This window comes from Lissotriton helveticus, chromosome 5_1 (assembly GCF_964261635.1).
Source record: "Lissotriton helveticus chromosome 5_1, aLisHel1.1, whole genome shotgun sequence".
In the NCBI taxonomy this organism is placed as follows: Eukaryota; Metazoa; Chordata; class Amphibia; order Caudata; family Salamandridae; genus Lissotriton; species Lissotriton helveticus.
This window is the reverse complement of record NC_136065.1, coordinates 2,105,244,500-2,105,262,099: the sequence shown is the minus strand read 5'-3', so window position 1 is coordinate 2,105,262,099 and position 17,600 is coordinate 2,105,244,500. Positions and strand designations below refer to the sequence as shown.

Sequence of the window (17,600 nt, the reverse complement as noted above, 5' to 3'; positions counted from 1 at the left end):
GAAGGGCAGTTATTGGATGTACACCTGGGGACTTGAAGGGCACAGTAATTAAAGGCACACAAAGCAGCACTGCGATGGTGAGAGTAATGGGAGGATGAAAGAATGAGAGATGCACATAGGAAATGTGACAGTAAGAACTGGTACACGTGTGTCTTGGAGCACAGAGTATGGGAGAAGTACACATTGAGAGTCCGGTCAGAAATGGTAAGAATAAATTAGAAGGAATGCAGCAGTGAGAAGTGCACAGGAGGGGAAACAGAAAGGAGATTCCTTAATGTAACGTGGAGACTGACAGAGACCAGGTCTTTGAGGTACTCATAGGCCTGCAGGAATCTTATTGGGAGATGCACATGAGGCATTGTGTCTGGTACAAGTGTGAGACTTTCATAGTGTATGGTGACATTAAAGGGAAGTGAACCTGGGTGATGGAGACGTGCAGGAAAGGGAGGGGCATAAAGAGCTCTGGAAAGGTGATAGAGTAATGGGAGATGGGCGATGGGCAGGCTCAGTAGAAGGAGCTATACACGAGTTTGTGTGTCAGAATATCACAGAAATGTCATGTGACCTAAAATGTTGTCCCTTTTGAGTGTAAATTTTCTATTCACTCCGATTGGGGAGATTTTTATATATCCTATCTGGGGCGTACTTTTGAGGTCAGACGATATTCTGACTACGATATTCTGGGGCCACAGTACACCATACATTAGGAAGGGGAGTAGACCAAGTCACACATGGGTAATGGAGAGCTGTACTGAGGTCATGTGAGAGCATTAGATTGGCTGCATAAATAGATGTCTATGGTGGATCATGACCGCGAGGTACAGATTTGGTATGATGCGTGGCATTAACGGAAGTTGCACGCACAGATGGTGGGGAACAGAATTGGAAGTACATATTGAGGGCATTCGAAGGTGACCCCAAAGAGAAACCACTTATTTTTGCCCAACCTGAACCCCGAGTTAGGGAAAGAAAAACACATTTAGAGGGAGTGCAGGGAGGACAGAGCAGAATAAAATATCCCTTTCATTTTTTTTCCTTTCAGGTGAGGTGCAGGCTGACTGGCCACGAACTGCCCTGCCGATTGCCCGAACTACAAATATACACCAGTGGAAAGAAGTATCTGCGATTAATCAAGTCCACGAAAACATTTGATTATTGCGAGTTTGAGCCTCACATTGTGCCAAGCACTAAAAATCCGTAGGTGTCTGCTGTGGTGTTCCCCAGCTGCTGCTTGTACAATACAACATGCATATTGTTTACTTGATTCTCAATGCACACAGCATGGCAGGCAGAAAGGTACATCTGTGCAGAGATGGACTCGCCTGTCTTGCTGTGGAGATGACCCAGCTTAGTACGTCTAGCCTGATATGTGATAAAACAGCGAGAATTGTCGGAGGTTAAAAAGGTCCATGAACATAGAGTAATGTGGTCCGCCTATTTCTTTAGCTCCCCAGTTATTTGCCATCAGTTGTAGAATAAGGGGGGTGGCTTGTATCCTGGCCAATATCTCTTGTACATTTCTTTCCCTCTGTACGCTGTTGTCTGGGACCTCGCTTGTGCCTTTATAGTTGGAGTAGGATGCAACATTGGTCGAATGTGTTGAAAATAAAGATTGACAGTTCATCCGTCACACCAAAATCTTCCTGACTCTTTTAACTAAGGCGCCTTTCCTTCTTTTAATTCCAGCAGGTTTGACCTGCTGAAATGTAATGTGGGTGCAGACTTTTAACAGGTATAATAAAGTCTGCACAACTCGTCATCATTCGACCCCTGCACAGTCGGACACTTGCACATGGGTTGAAATGATCAGGGGCAGTTGTAAGGCCAGAACCATAGAGTGGATGGTATCTTAGTCGCTTTGTAAGTGGCACATTTGCATCAAAGATGGGTCTAGCTATAGATTGCCCTTTGCTGAGGATCACTGCTGATGTTGCATGTTTAGACTACTATGGGCCTGTATTGCATCAGACTAGTGAGATCTCATAGACTCACCTGCTGACCTGCATACCTCTTGTTGGAGAAGCTGCATTAGATCTTCCCAGGGCTAGAGGTAACTTTGCCGCAGGACGCTAGAGCTGTAGAATAGTCTTTGGACATTGGTTGATGCTCAACTTGTTGTATCCCTTTTTTTTCCTGGCAGGCATCAGCTGTTCTGCAAGTTAACCCTGCGCCACATAAACAAAGTACCTGAGCATGTGCTGCGTCATGTACATGGAAGGCGGTACCAGCGAGCGTTAAAGAGATGTGAGTACATCCTACAATTCGCCTGACTGTTACTTTCCAGGTTGATGATTCATGTAGCCTGTTTGTTATTTGCCCTAGTTCTAGAAAAGGGCTTTCAAGGATAAAAGCAGGTACAGCTCCCAAATATCTCCAAGCACTTGTACACCCTCACGTACCTTCCCGTCATTTAAGATCTGAAACCTCGGGCAACTTCTGTGTGCCCAGGGTTAAACTTTCCAGAATGGGAGGGAGATCTCTCTTCTACCTGGGCCCCTCCATCTGGAACACACTTCCATCCGCAAAGAGACTAATTACATGAGTTTTCGAAAAAACCTCAAAACCTGGTTGTTTGATCAGTAAAGGACCTGCTTACTGCCTATTACCGTCCTGGCGCCGGGAAACCCTTTTTGGGTAGCTGAGCGCCTTACAAATTTAACAAATAAAAAAAATAAAAAAAAATAAGGATGAAGCTGATGAATTTTGCACGTCATATGTTGTAATATTGATAAATAGTGCGGCAGTTACCTTTTTCAACTTGACTCTATTAAGTGTTGAAAGACAACTGTACAGCTGTGTTCTGCGCCTGTAGTATAACACCCTGAAGCGCTTGTCAGCGCAGACCTAGAACATAGATATACAATATCTGAGATGGAACACCTGCTTGCCTTGCTGGTGTTGGGTTTGATAGGGTTATTTGGGAAGGCCTCTGGGTAGTTTTTTGTTTACGATGAAGCACACAAAACCAGATATCTTCAAATGTAAGAAAGGGAAGTGGGTGCGAGAGGAAGATTGGAAAAAGAGGTGAGCATAAAAAATCTTTTAATATTGTTGACAAATTTTACATTCAGGTACATCCCCTGCAGCGATGGCTCTCAGTGAGTTCCTGAGCAGCCTGAAAATTGGTATTTAACTTCCTGGGTGACCGGCTGCCACCATCTGTTGCGCAATGTTGAGTAAATTGATTTGGATGCCCCAGTAGTTGGTGTTGATGCATTGTGATTTGGATGCCACAACATCACCAACAATTATATCTTTGTCTACATGCATGGTGGAAAGGTTGGTGGGGGGAGGCTGGTTCTGATGGCTGAATTGGTAGTTTGGGTGTATGAGCAATACATCTGTATCAGATGCACCTCCAGCTTGACAAAGGCGCATGAATGCTCATTAGGTTATAATTAAGGCTCCCTGTTTTCCGTTTTTACTGATTTTCACAGATAAATAACGACAGAATACCATTTAGTTTCCTGCCTGTATTTATTTTAAAATGCAGAAAAAAACGGAAAATGGGTTCTCTTTCAGTGAATCTAAATGCCGTCAGTCATAACTGTCAGGCCAATAGCTGTGCGGATTGACCGGCAAGGGGTTTAAAAAAAAAAAAAGGAATTTTAGTAAAGAGCCTTAAACGACAGTTTGAGTCTAAAATGTGCCTGTTTTCTTATACGTGCATATTTTCTCATCTGAGTGTGTTTATATCATTGCAACCTATTAGGCGTTAGGCACAAGTGTAAATTAATTTGTTACAGATGCCGAAATATACACACTTCAACTTAATTTTTTCACAAAACCTAAGCTAAATATGGATGAATACAGATAAAATTAGCAAAAATAAATATGGACAAATAGAGACGGAAATGTCGAGAAAAACAATACCATAAAAGCAGAAGCCCTAGTTATAATCTTGAATAAAAGCCTTTTTGGGCCACTTTTATGGAGCATCTCTTTATTGGCTCCTTTCACCTGTAACCAGTGTTCTCCTTTCAAGAGCAGGATTATATGAATATGTTAGAGAGGAGACCAGTGAAAGGCTGAAAACACTGTAGAAAACCCTGTGGTAGAATTACAAACCCAAGGCAAAAGTCAACCATATCAGAGCAGCAAGTGATCTTGTGACCGAGGTTTTGCTTCTTCATGTAGATGAGAAATGTCAGGCTGAAGGTGTGGAATATGTTCCGCTCTGTCTGCTCCAGAAGAAGAAGCGTCCACCGCTTGAGGAAGAGCCGTTCGCTAGTGGCAGACAGGGGGACATCTGTGAACCTGGCTCAGATGAGGAGGAGGATTCTGATGACAGCTTAAGTGACCTCTATCCAGGTGAGCTCAAGAAATGTTCTTCCATTTGCAGAGCACTTAAGTAGTCTTCTAAGTAACAAGATCCTAAGATGAATCTTACTTTGTTTGTGGTCATATTATCAATTTTCTGGCCATTTTGTTTTCTTAATAGTAAGTAAGAACCATGCGTAGTAGAAACCTGGGCTAGGCACGTATGGAAACATGTGTTAAGTAAGCACTCATTTGATCTAAATTTGAACATTCTTGGTAAGCCAGTTGCCGATACAACACAGTTTAAATCTGGCTGATACTAAACATTTATTGAAAAATGTATCATAAATATCACTGCGAAAGGAGTGCTCTGTGCCCATAGTGTTCACACAGTGAAGTATATTTGAAACAGTTCAGGTATGTATATATGTTCAAAAGACAAGACTACGGTCACCGTGCCTAGGCTGGAGTTTACAATATGAATACACAGATGGTGCAAGAATTCTAGTCTGATTTTTGGAAATTACATTTGTGGTTAGGCTCTGCAAGTCACATACCCTGTTCTCTAGACGTAACACTCGTCTGCATTTATCAGGATAGGGACAATCTCTTACCATGCCCAATTGTCTTTTTTCTGTTTTTCAAAGTGACCATTTTGTTCAGCTTGCCAGTTAACTTACATCGAAGAGGCTATTTCTTGATGGCAAGTTTACTTCCTGTATTTAATTTTTATTGCTCTTGTTGATTTTGAAAACTTGATTGGTGGACAAAAGCAGCTTGCTGCCTGAAGACCACCATCTCTAAATGCAGACACTGCTCTCACATATGTTTTGTATTTTTAAATCCTGGGCTGTGACAGTAGGCATGCCGAGTACTGACCATTGAATCACTCACAGTGGCTCCTCTTGCTGGGTAATGTTTGTGGGACCCGTCTGTAACACCTAGTGAAGTGTACTTGCCTAGTACACTGCCTCTTGCTCCATTTAACGCCAGTGTCGCATCTGGAAATATCTTTTTCCATTATAGTACTAATATGGCTCTAAATCAGTTCAGGCAACGTGAATAGTTCTTCGTTTTGCTCAGGTGTTTTTTCCCTGGAAACTTGTGGTTTCCTCCCTTTTGGACATATAATGTAATATTATTTCACTTGTTTTATTACAGTAACTATATAACCAGTTACAGTCTGCCCAGTAAACAATGTTTTTTTCGCAATTTTTTAAGTGCTTTTAGAAAAACCAAATTTTCGTCATAATGATGATCAAATTACCAAAAAGGTTGAAACATCAGCATTTCAACAGACTAGCATTGGGCTTTGACAAATCTACTCGCCCACTCAGTATGTAGAGTCAGATTTTGCCAGGGTGACCTGCTCGCCCCTTCTGGCGAGCTGACAAACAGGTGTTTTTTTTCTCTCAAAATGAAGGAGCATTAAAGCTGCCTTTAACTCTTGTTTTTATCTTGTTACATTTATTCTGTGTTCAGAGACTGTAGTGAATGAGCCACTTTAGTGGTCTGATGATCTGTGATGAACCTCGAACACCACCATTGTGTACTGATTTTAGTTGCTATGTTACTTTAGCCTTAATGTGGGATGGTCTTGCATTAGAATAATCTTGCCAAAGAATAGAAGGTGTGGGATGTCGAGGTGCAGAGTTGTTGGTGATGGTGCACACATGTGCTCCATAGTGGATACTGAGGGATTAAGTGCATAGTGTTATTTGAGTTAGGTGAATTATGACTTTAGCCTATTGGCTTTGACGTGGTCTAATATTATTCTGCTTTCCAAGTAGTAGAGGCCTATGCTTGAGCAACTCCATATTCTAAACTGCAGCCATCTTCTGAGCCTCTGTAGGTGAGAGGTGATATTTGAGATTACATGTTGTTCACCGGCAGTGAACCAGAGCAGACCAGTTCTTATCAGGAGGAATGTGCCTTCTTCGTATTGGCGCCATAACAAAACGCTTGGCCAGCTGCTGTTGGGTGCCTGGTGTGGAAGGGTACAGGAAACTTGTGAGAAAGGTAGGCGGGTTCTTCCAGAAGCTTGGATAGAGGATAGAGTTCTGTATTAGAGAAAGGGGGTCCGAGAGAGGGTGAGATTCAGAGATGCTGAGCTGAGATGCTGGTCTGGTGTTTTGGCGGTCTGATGATACATCACGGTGCAGACGTGTTTGTGCAACAGAGAGTCCTGACCCAACCAGAGAGAGAGAAAGAGAGACAGACTCTTCTTTAGATGACAAGACGCCTAAGATTATAGTGAGGTGTTCCATGTATATCTAACTTTATCTAACTATGCTTTTCTTTTCAGGTTCTATGTATATGTATGTGTTGGTGATTGCTACTGTGATGTTTAGTTATTTCTTTCTTTTGTCATCCTATTATCATGTAATAAAGAAACCCTAGAGCATATCATTTGGTTGTATTCCTTGTGAGGGAAGGTCAGGACCCTTTTTTACCTAGTACTTACAGAGGGATGGGCGATTCCCCTCCAATGGGTAATTGTTGATACGGGAGGGAAATCTGCTCCCAGCAGGGATGTCTAAATTACATTGCTAGGAGGAGCGTGTGCTGTGTACCCTCTTAGATGAGGAGGTGTTGTGAATTTCTGCGTACCCTCTCGGATGGGGAGGTGTTGTGACTTGTTGTTATTTGCGAGCTCCTCAGCAATGGTCTTATATGTTGTCAGTGTTTATTCCTTTCTTGGGTAAGTATTGTGAAATGTGGTGTCTTTCTGGAACCTGAGAAAGGATGTGGTAAGTAATGACCTGGTGACTGACAGAAGCACCAAAACATACAGAGAAGTAGGTCATTACAGAGACAGAGGTCAAAAGCCAGTTTACAGCTACAATTACTTTTCTTTCTCTGACTGCAAAGTTAGAAGATTTTGTAAAGAGATCTGTCAAACATGCTATCCAAAAAGTATGAAATGAAAGGCTGTAGGATGTCCTGTTTTATTGTAACAGACATTTAAATAGCTAAAAGGTGAACCGTACAAACATTTAAAAACAAATTTCAGTAGTTATGAAAGATCTTATTTTGTTATTCTGTGTGATTGGAAAAACATATTTTAATAAGATGATAACAGAACGGAACACTTCAGGCCTTGAGGAATCTACTCGCTTTGGTGAGTCGCATTTCATGAGGGTGAGGTAGTTTGAGGGCATACTGGCCTGTTCTGGCGAGTTGACAAGTAACAGGTGTTATGTTCAATCACTAAGTAAATGAGCAATAAAGATCCCTTCAAATCTTGTTTTCATCGTGTCATATTCAAAAGTCAGTTTGTCTTCTTATGCTCACTTTTTTTTCTCTGACTGCGAAATTAGAGGATTTTGTAAAGTGAATTGTCTGACAATCGTGATGTGCAAAGTGTATGAAAAGCGGCTGTAAGGTTTTTTTTCTAACAGCATTTAAATAGCTAATAAGTGAACTACATGTCCTTTTCAGCATATATTTCAGTAGTTATCAAAGCAACTTTTTGTAATTCTTACATTACGTGGTGATGTGCAAATGATAATTTTTTTTTGCTGAAACCCAGTTTATGTGCTATCTAGTTGTATCACTAAAACTCCATGTTACTGGGAAAGTTTGTGGCTATTTTAATGGGGAATGTGCTGTCTGTAAATAACAATGCACTACCATATCATGCTTTGGTAATATATTTATTAAAAGTGAGTTTTTAAACATGAACTGTGAAACATTTCTGCCCCTGCCCTGACGGCAATGCTATTGGTGAACTAAGAGGCAAGTCAGGGGTCACGGGTACCCTAGATGTAAGCTAGCTTCTTGTTATGAATGCAGTACACATTTAGTCTATTAAATCAAAATAAATTGGGGTTTTTGCATATCCGAAAGTGCTCTTGTATGTCATAATGAAGAAAAAGTTGGCTCTGCGAAATAAAATATTTGCCTCGTATGACATAATGAGACCAGTTTATGGGTCAAGTGCATCAGTTAGGTCGATTAGATTTTCCAAGATACTAGACCTGCAAGTTTTTATGATTTTTCGAGGTCTAAGTTGCTCTTGCACCATCTAAGAACTGATTTGTATCTATAGTGTAGATCCCAGATGACACATTTTGACCTTAAACGTTTGTTTTGTACTTAAAGAATTGCACACTGTCCTTACCTTTCAATGTGTAATTGCTTTGGCACTGAACTCTTCCTTTCCTGTAATATTAATCCAAAACTCTTTAATAAATATTTTATATTATCTAGCTTTGTTTGTTATTCATTGTATTGGCAATTGGATTACCAGGAAGGTTTGAATTTAGATAAAACGAGTGCTATTTCATCCAGTCACACTAATACTCATTAGGTCTCGCCTAGCAGCGCGCATGCGCTGCTCTGCGAGACTTATTGTAAGGGCTTCAAAAAGCTCACCACACACACGCTGGTGCATGTGTGGCCTATTTCTTGCGGTTACCCGCACGGCGCCATATGTTTTCAATTATCGTGCTCAGATACGGGCGCGATAATTCAAAACATATGGCCTGGTTTTCGCTCTCGCATGCACCACTCGCGGGATGCTGCATTCCTTGTTTTTGTAATCCCACAATAATTTTGATTCTGAAATAATTTTTGCGTTCTTGCTTATGTCACATCCCACTGATGTGTTCTTTGGCAACTTGAGCTAAAGCAGTTGATTATCCTTTGCATAATAATTGCACGCTGAAATTGATTGCATACAGACTTTCTTCCATGTCTTGTTTATGTTCCCAGCTGAGCTCTTCAGCGAGAGGGGAAACGTTGCTTCAGAGAAAGTCAAAGACCTCCCAAAGCACACTGATAGAGGGAAAACTCTGGATGTGGAGAAAGAAGACAGTGACGCCAGCAGTGGACAGGATGCAGGGATGGATGTGGAGAGACCTCATGCCCCAAAGAGGCATCAGGTGAGCAGCTGCAGCAGTGAATAGAAATGGCAAAGTTGCACTATATTATATTGTGACATGGTTTTGGACTTTACTTTGTTCATTGTGGGATTAAGAAGTGAAAGTAGAAATGCAGCCTGAGCCCACTGTGTGGAGGTCTAACATATGGTTTCGCAGTGTTGACTACTTTTCCTGCTCAACAAAACATGTTTTCGGTGCAGACCAGTATCTATTTTCTCTCCCGTATAGTAGCCCATTCAATCAACTTGCTTTCTGACTGCCTTTCTCTTTAAATGAATTGTTTTTTTTTTCTTTTCAAAAACCTTTATTCGAGCAAGCAAAGAAGAATGGGCCTACAACCTCACGGGCTGGCCGCTAGTAAGACATAATGAAAGAAGCAGAAAATCACTTCCGAGGTCAGGCGAAAATCAACCACCAAGCATTACTCCAAGCGTAGTACAGAGCATATTAAGTTTCTGTTTTATACATGAAAACAACGAACACTAAAAAGGCGAATGCAAAGTAATCAAGGTCAGCCCAAGAGCGGAGGGGACGGTACAAAGTCAGGGGGGGGGGGAGCAGCAGGGAGAACCGGAAAATCACAGAGCAGTATAAAAAGGGTTCGGGAACGCCAGCCTAGGGAGATAGGGCAACATCAGTAGTGACAACCATGGGAGGGGTACAGATATTTAAATGAATTGTTAAAGCTCACATAAAGTTCTTAAAAATTCAGGTGCAGATACAATTAATGTGTTTTATAGATTCCACTGGCATAATTAGTTCTTGTTTGAAGCTACCTGTCAAACTAACTGTTTTACTAGCTGCGGTGCGGACACGTGGATTTCAGTGAGTCCGAGACAAGTGTAAGCTTGGGAACCGTATATGTGGCAAAATGTAAAATAAACTTAAGAGATAATAAAAGCAGTAATTTGGAGAATGTAGTGCTCTCTCATAGGCATCTAAGAATCTCCCCTTCCCTTAAATTTTGTTACCACTAAATATACATCACAACTGTTAAACTTAGGAGTACCTCTTCCCAGTCCAAAAGACAGTTTCTCATGAGGATTTTGTGACATTGCTGTATGGAGCAACTTTGTTAGGTGGAGATGCAGTCCAACATATGTAAAAATTCACCAAGGCCTTAGACTATACATGGGTAATTTTTTAGTGCCACATAAATCTTGGAGTTCATGATAAGGGCAGCTGTGAGAATCCTTTTTGTTTGTACTTGCTCAGCATTAATTCATGAACACTTGAAGAAACCAGGAGGAGAATATCAAGTGTCTGGAGGCAAACTGCTTAGATATTTAATTGAGTAGGTCCTAGAAACAGTTCTGTATTAGCCTGTATATACCTCTGGGGCACTCCTCTCTAATTGCCCTTTCCTTGTGCTCATCTTAGATCCATCACCTAACAGGCTGTAAGAGTGGCAGGGGTTGGGGACCAGCACCAACACCTCTTCTGTAGTAGGGGATCTCTGTTATAGTCATAATCTAGTGAATAGTCCCGCCCATGTGCGTGGACCCCGGAGCAATCAAAAATAATCTCTTACAGTGTCAAAAAATGCAGAAATGCATAGACACTTGAGAGAGAATTTAAAGACAGATAATGCAGCCAAAAAGGCTACACTGTCCAGTACTTCAACTAGAAATTCCACCATAAAATCCACAAAACAGCAAAGCCTGTACAGATTTCCCTTGCTTAACAGCAAAATCCCTCAGGAATGATAGAGAGAAGAACCTGGACAGACAAGCCCCATAGGCTGCCATTATGTGGCTTAAATAGGATACTGTGCCTTTAAGGAACCTTCCAGAACCTTCTCCCAGTATCCCAGAATGCATAGCAGGTCCAACTTAGTTTCAGTTCTTTTTTCCGGCTCCTGCAAGCAGGACCCTGGAGCATTGAGCTCTCCCTTTTCAAGGGTTTTGTTGGTGTTTTACACTAAATTCGATTTTTGGTGCTTTTAAAGTACTTTGGTGACTTTCTTCTTGAGTTTCTGCACTCTTTTATTGTCCATAATGCCAGCATTATTTGACAAATGCCCGGAGTGCTCCAGGAAGAAGGCCAAGTCAGACCCCCATGAGGTCTGTATTCTCTGCCTTCCCTCTTCCCACATCCCTGAGGACTGTGTGATCTGTAGAGGCTTCTCTGGAAGGACCCTGAAGGAAAGAAGAAAAATCAGACTTCAGGGACTTGAAGAAAGAAGATTGAAGGCACAAGGTGGGTCAGGAGGGGCTCCTTCTGCCCATGCTGAGGCCTCTGGGGGGCTCCCCAGGGGCAGGAAGTCCAGCCCGCGCCCAAGATCTCCGTCTGGGTCAGTTGCGATGACCACGACGTCGAGAGGAAGGTCCACGGCCAGTTCCCGGTCTCCCCAGGGCTCTGAGTTGAGAAAACGTCGCCCGTCGACGTCGAGGGACGTGTTCCGACCGCCGTCGAAGCCGGTGTCGATCTCCTCGTCGTCGCTGTCGGCGTCGAGTGGTCGACATCGGAGGGCCCGGCGTCGGCGCTCGCTGTCGAGGCGACACTGCCGTTCGCCGTCAAGGACATCGTCGTCGAGGGGATCCTCGTCGTCGAGGCCGCCGTCGAGACGGGAGAAGTCTCCGGCGCCGAAGACGTCGACGTCGAAGCATTCAAAGAGATCGACGTCGAGACGTTCAAAGAGATCTACGTCGAGGCGATCCAAGAGGTCGACGTCGAGACGAACGAAGAGGTCGAGGTCGCCGTCGAGGCACCATCGCCCGTCGTCTAGGTTTCGTGGTTCGTCCATCTGGTCGGGGTCGACGTCGAGACGTAGACACCGTTCGACGTCGAAGAGTGAGAAACGGTCGACGCCGAAGGGCCGCTCGACGTCGAAGGATCCGCGGTCGTCGTCTGGGCACCGATCTTCGGCGTCTGGAGGTCGTAAGGACAGGCCCAGGACTGTGGGGGGCTCCCCACAGTCCAGACAGGATGATGGCTCGCCGGGAACGGCGTATTCCGAGGTATATACCCCGAAGAAGCCCTCTGCGCCTCCTTCGCGGCCTCCTTTACCGAAGGGTCCGCCTCCGAAGGCTCCGACCCCTCCTCCGTTGCCGGCTCCGCAGGCCCCGCATCCGGTTACTCCCCCACCCCAGGTTCCGCCGAGGGCGGTGTCGATGCCCAAGTATCCGACGCCACCGAAGAAGACTCCTAGGAAGCCTAGGGCTTCTGAACCGGGGAGGCCGACGGAACGTCCGAGACCCAAGAGATCGAGGTCTCGCTCGGGGAGAAGGGACAGATCGAGGAGTGGACGTGGATCTTCATCTAAATCCAGGCATCACCATAGGAGGCGTAGGTCCAGGTCACGTTCTGCATCTTGGACCCGTTCTTACTCGCCCACACTGTCTGATTCGCCGGAGACTAGGGTGTCCCCTATAGACGATATCGGGACATTCCAGGAGGTCCTCCTGCGTGGAGCGGCGAAGTTGGGGATCAAGGTTGAAGCGCCAACACCTTCGACTTCTGTGATCTTTGAGACATTACATAAAAAACACATGTCTCGCCCCCTGCTGCCTCTGGTGCCGGGGCTCCTCGAGCCGGCTGAACAGCTCTTCCTGACGCCGGCAGTGGTGAAGTCTGCCCCTTCCAGGCTCCTCAAAAAGTACAGAGCTCCGGACTCGGACCCTGCCTTCTTGAGAAAGGACCCGGTACCGGATTCGGTGATTGTGACGGCGGCCCGGAAGCTTCATGCCACCTCCCCTGCATCCACGGTGCCTCCGGACAAAGAGAGCCGCTGGATCGACTCTGCTGGTCGGAAAGCGTGTGGTACGTCCTCTTCGATGAAGGCCGCCAGTGACTCGGCGTTGTTGGGGCGTTACGGCCGTGCACTGTGGGACTCAATGGAGCAGTTTGCGGACCTTGTTCCTCGTGACCGCAGAGAGGACTTCATGGAGATCGTCCAGGAGGGGATGCTGGTCTCTAACCAGGCCATCAGCGCCGCGGCGGATATCTCCTTGCTGTCAGCGCACGGATACTGCCACAGGATTAACCAGAGACGCCATGCTTGGCTCAGGTTGACGTCGCTTAAACCGGAAGCGCAACAACGTGTGGCGAATCTCCCGTTTTCCGGGGATACCCTCTTCGGAAAACACGCAGATGACGAGATGGCCAGGATGAAGGCCGAGGCGGAGACCCTGACGGCAGTGGGCTTGGAGAAGCCCAAGGAAAAGAAACCCTACCGCCAGTTCCAACGACGGTTCGGGTCGCAGGGTCGTGGAAGGGGACAGTCTGCTGGACAACATCAGCAGCAGCAACAGTACAGAAGACCCTTCCAGAAGCGTCAGAGGGGTAGAGGTGGACAGCAATCCTCTACCGCGTCCAAGGGCCCGGCCGGGTCTCGACCCTGAGCAGTTACTTCCCCCTCGTCCGTTACCCGCTCCGGTGGGGGGAAGCGTTAAATTTTTTCTGGCAGAGTGGAGAAAAATTACTCAGGACAAGTGGGTGCTGAATATTGTTTGCAATGGATACAGTCTTCGGTTCATCAGCCCTCCTCCATCGATCCCCCCGGTCAGCTCACAGTACCAACTGCGGGAGCTCCAGGCGGAGGCAGACATTCTGCTGAGAAAAAGGGCGATAGAGGACGTACCTCTGTCTCAAAGAGGAAGAGGTCTTTACTCTCGGTTCTTTCTTGTCCGCAAGAAGGACAAAAACGAGTTCAGGCCCATTCTGGACTTGCGACAGGCAAACAAGTGGATTTGCAGAGAAAAGTTTCGCATGCTGTCGTTGCATCAAATCTACCCTCAGCTGCAACGAGGAGATTGGATGTGTGCCATAGATCTACAGGATGCATACTTCCATGTGCCCATTGCATGCAAACACAGGAAGTTTCTGCGCTTTCAAGTCGGCACCAATCACTATCAGTACACGGTGCTTCCCTTCGGGCTGAAGTCTGCACCCAGGACATTCTCGAAATGTATGGCAGTGGTAGCGGCACACCTGCGGAAGAACAAGGTGTTCGTCTACCCTTACCTGGACGATTGGTTGATCAAGGCCTCCTCCTTCTCGGAAGCTCAGGCACACTTCCAGAAGACGTGCGTTCTCTTGAACAAGCTGGGGTTGCACATCAACATGTCCAAGTCTGACCCGACTCCGGTCCAATGTATCCAGTACTTGGGAGCCTCCATCAATACGCTGTCAGCAAGCGTGTCTCCTTCGGAAGAGCGACGTTTATCACTCCTTCCGAAGGCTCAGGCTCTCATGTCCGCTCCATCCACGACAGTGAGGACGGTGTCTTCTCTGCTGGGATCGATGGCCTCGTGTATCTTCCTGACGCCACATGCGCGGCTGCACATGAGGCCGCTGCAGGAGTGCTTGGAAGATCAGTGGGATCAGAGGAGAGGATCTTGGGACGACAAGATACGACTGTCTCTACATGCTCTTCAGTCTCTGAAGTGGTGGTGCTCGAAGGAGAATCTCCTCAGAGGGGTTCCCTTCCACAAGGACATTCCCACACAGACGGTTGTGACGGATGCGTCTCTCCAAGGCTGGGGAGCGCATTCCGGAGACCTGCAGATTCAAGGGACGTGGTCCCCGACGGAGTCCACGTACCACATCAATTTCCTGGAACTCAGAGCTGTTCACTTGGCACTGAAGGCCTTTCATCCGTCCTTTCAGACCAACTCTCTGCTTGTTCAGACAGACAACACGACAACGATGTATTACCTCAACAAGCAGGGGGGCTCGAGATCGCGCACTCTGTCGCAGGAGGCGCAGGTGATCTGGCACTGGCTTCTGGCTCGAGGACTGTCGATAACGGCCACCCATCTGCCAGGTGTGCAGAATGTTCAGGCAGACGAACTGAGCAGACTCATTCAGGAAAACCACGAATGGGTCATAAGCGACGAAGTACTAGGAGAAGTCTTCGCGAGGTGGGGAACTCCAGACGTAGATCTGTTCGCCACCGCTGAAAACAGCAAATGCCGAGGCTTCGCCTCCAGGTACTACCAGCCGGGGACGCTGGGGAACGCGTTATGGATCAACTGGTCGAACAGCTTTCTGTACGCTTTTCCACCAATTCCCCTGATTCCGGCGGTTCTCATCAAGCTGTCCCAATCCAGGGCGAGAATGATTCTGATTGCCCCGGAATGGCCCAGACAGTGGTGGTTCACGGACCTGCTTCACCGATCTCTCCTTCCTCACATGAAGCTGCCGTGCAGGCCGGACCTTCTCACGAAGTTCGGGGGGCGAATGGTGCACCCCAACCTCTCGTCTTTGAGTTTGGCGGCATGGCTCCTGAAATAGTGCAATATGGCCATCTGAATCTCCCAGAGGATTGTATGGACATACTGAAGGAGGCTAAGCGACCTTCCACTAGGACTTCTTATGCTTACAAGTGGAAGAGGTTTTGCATCTGGTGCAAGTCTAAGAACTATGACCCTACGACATGCAAGGAAGATGTCATCCTTCCATATCTGCTACATCTGGCGCAGTCGGGCCTTAATGTCCATTCCATCAAGGTTCATCTGGCTGCTTTGACTGCCTACAGGAAAGGCCCTTCACAGACTTCCTTTTTCCAGATCCCTGTGATCATAGATTTTTTGGAAGGCTTGAAGAAAGTATTCCCTCCTGTCAGGCTTCCTTCGCCTTCATGGGACCTGAATGTGGTGCTGTCCAGATTGATGAAGGAGCCTTTTGAACCCATTCATAAGGCTTCGTTGCAGCACCTGTCCTGGAAGGCGGCGTTCCTCGTGGCCATTACATCGGCCCACAGGGTGAGTGAGATTCAGGCATTGTGTTGCTAAGAACCTTATACTGTATTTCATAATGCTAAGGTTGTTATGCGTACTCACCCTAAGTTTCTTCCCAAGGTTGTTTCTGATTTTCATATCAACCAGACTATCACTTTGCCTACGTTCTTTCAGAATCCTTCATCTCCAGCGGAAAGGTCTTTACATTCCCTGGATGTGAGGAGGGTGCTGAAGTTTTATCTTGATAAGACTAAGGATATTCGTAGGTCAGACCAATTGTTCATCAATTATGGCTCAGTCAGGACTGGTCTTGCTACCTCTAAACAGTCCATCTCGAGGTGGATTGTGTCCTGCATACAGTTGTGTTACTACAAAGCTAATAAGACCTTAGGGGGCAAACCTAAGGCTCATTCCACCAGGGGCAAAGCTGCTACGACAGCTATGCTTCGTAATGTTCCCATTGCAGAGATCTGCAAGGCGGCCACTTGGAAGTCGGTCCATACCTTTGCTAAGCATTACTGCCTGGACACTGATGCCAGGGCAGACGCTCAGGTTGGGCAGGCTTCGCTGCGGAATCTGTTCGCACAATAGTGGCGTAATTTTTTATTCTCCACCGCCGCTTGGTGTGGGGATGGGCTTGCCATTCTATTCACTAGATTATGACTATACACAGAGATCCCCTACTACAGAAGGAGTAGTTTCTGTCCTGTAACTCCAGTTCTGTAGTAGGGGTATCTCTGTTATAGTCATAAGCGCCCTCCCGCCTCCCCGGTGGAGAGTTATTCATGTTCATAATGCTACAGGTCTGGCGTTTTTTACGCCTTCAAAAAGAACTGAAACTAAGTTGGACCTGCTATGCATTCTGGGATACTGGGAGAAGGTTCTGGAAGGTTCCTTAAAGGCACAGTATCCTATTTAAGCCACATAATGGCAGCCTATGGGGCTTGTCTGTCCAGGTTCTTCTCTCTATCATTCCTGAGGGAGTTCCTTCTTGGAGAGAACATCCGGTGGAACCCCTGATAGACGTATGCCCTTCAGAGATACCAGAGGTATGTAAACCCGAGAGGAACTGTTAATTTTGAGCCTTAGAAGAAGATACCCAACCCATCTCGTACTTTCCCTTCCTCTTCCAGTGCTTTCCAACTACTAGCATGTGACCCCTTTACCACTAACCAACCCCCTGTAACTTTCTTCCCGAGCGCTACAACATTACAATCATGGTTCCTCAGAGGAAACTTCGCCCTCTCCCCATTTATTCGCATCCAACCGCCAACTAATGTTCATTCTGTTCTTTTGATTAGAGTTGAAAATGGATATCACAGTAACTACAATACATATTTTATGAGCTTCACGTATCCTTACTGAAGTATCCCAATTTCTGTTAAGTTCTTCACATACCTGCTTTAGCTTCGTTTTGTTCTTGCTTATTTAAATGCAGACTTGAGATGGATTTTTTTTTTAACGCACGATTGATCATTTTGCTAGCTTACTTTTTTTCCTGTTAAGTGTAAGGGGAGAGGGGTTGGCCTAACGGCTAAGGCGCTCGACCTCGGACCTGGGAAACTTGGTTCGAGTCTCGGTAACGACGCCAAAAACCCCCTGTGATTCTGGGCAAATCATTTAATCTCTCCGTGCCTAAAAAAAAAATGAAAGTGTGTCCTCATGTAACGTAACTGGTGCTATGTAAAGCGCTCTGATAACTGATTCGGTTCGGTTCTGGTTCGCACTATATAAAACTCTGCAAAAAAAAAAAAGCAAGGGAAATCTGTAC

At 45.9% G+C, this 17,600-nt stretch overlaps 1 protein-coding gene across 1 annotated transcript in view; it reads left to right on the top strand.

Moving 5' to 3' along the window:
* SURF2 (surfeit 2) overlaps window positions 1–17,600 on the top strand; it is a 31,123-nt gene that overhangs the window by 12,085 nt on the left and 1,438 nt on the right. The window contains exons 2-5 of the mRNA XM_078646130.1: window positions 1,043–1,197; window positions 2,141–2,244; window positions 4,138–4,311; window positions 8,977–9,146. Coding sequence (XP_078502256.1) covers window positions 1,043–1,197; window positions 2,141–2,244; window positions 4,138–4,311; window positions 8,977–9,146 — 603 coding nt within the window. The remainder of the gene's footprint in view (window positions 1–1,042; window positions 1,198–2,140; window positions 2,245–4,137; window positions 4,312–8,976; window positions 9,147–17,600) is intronic.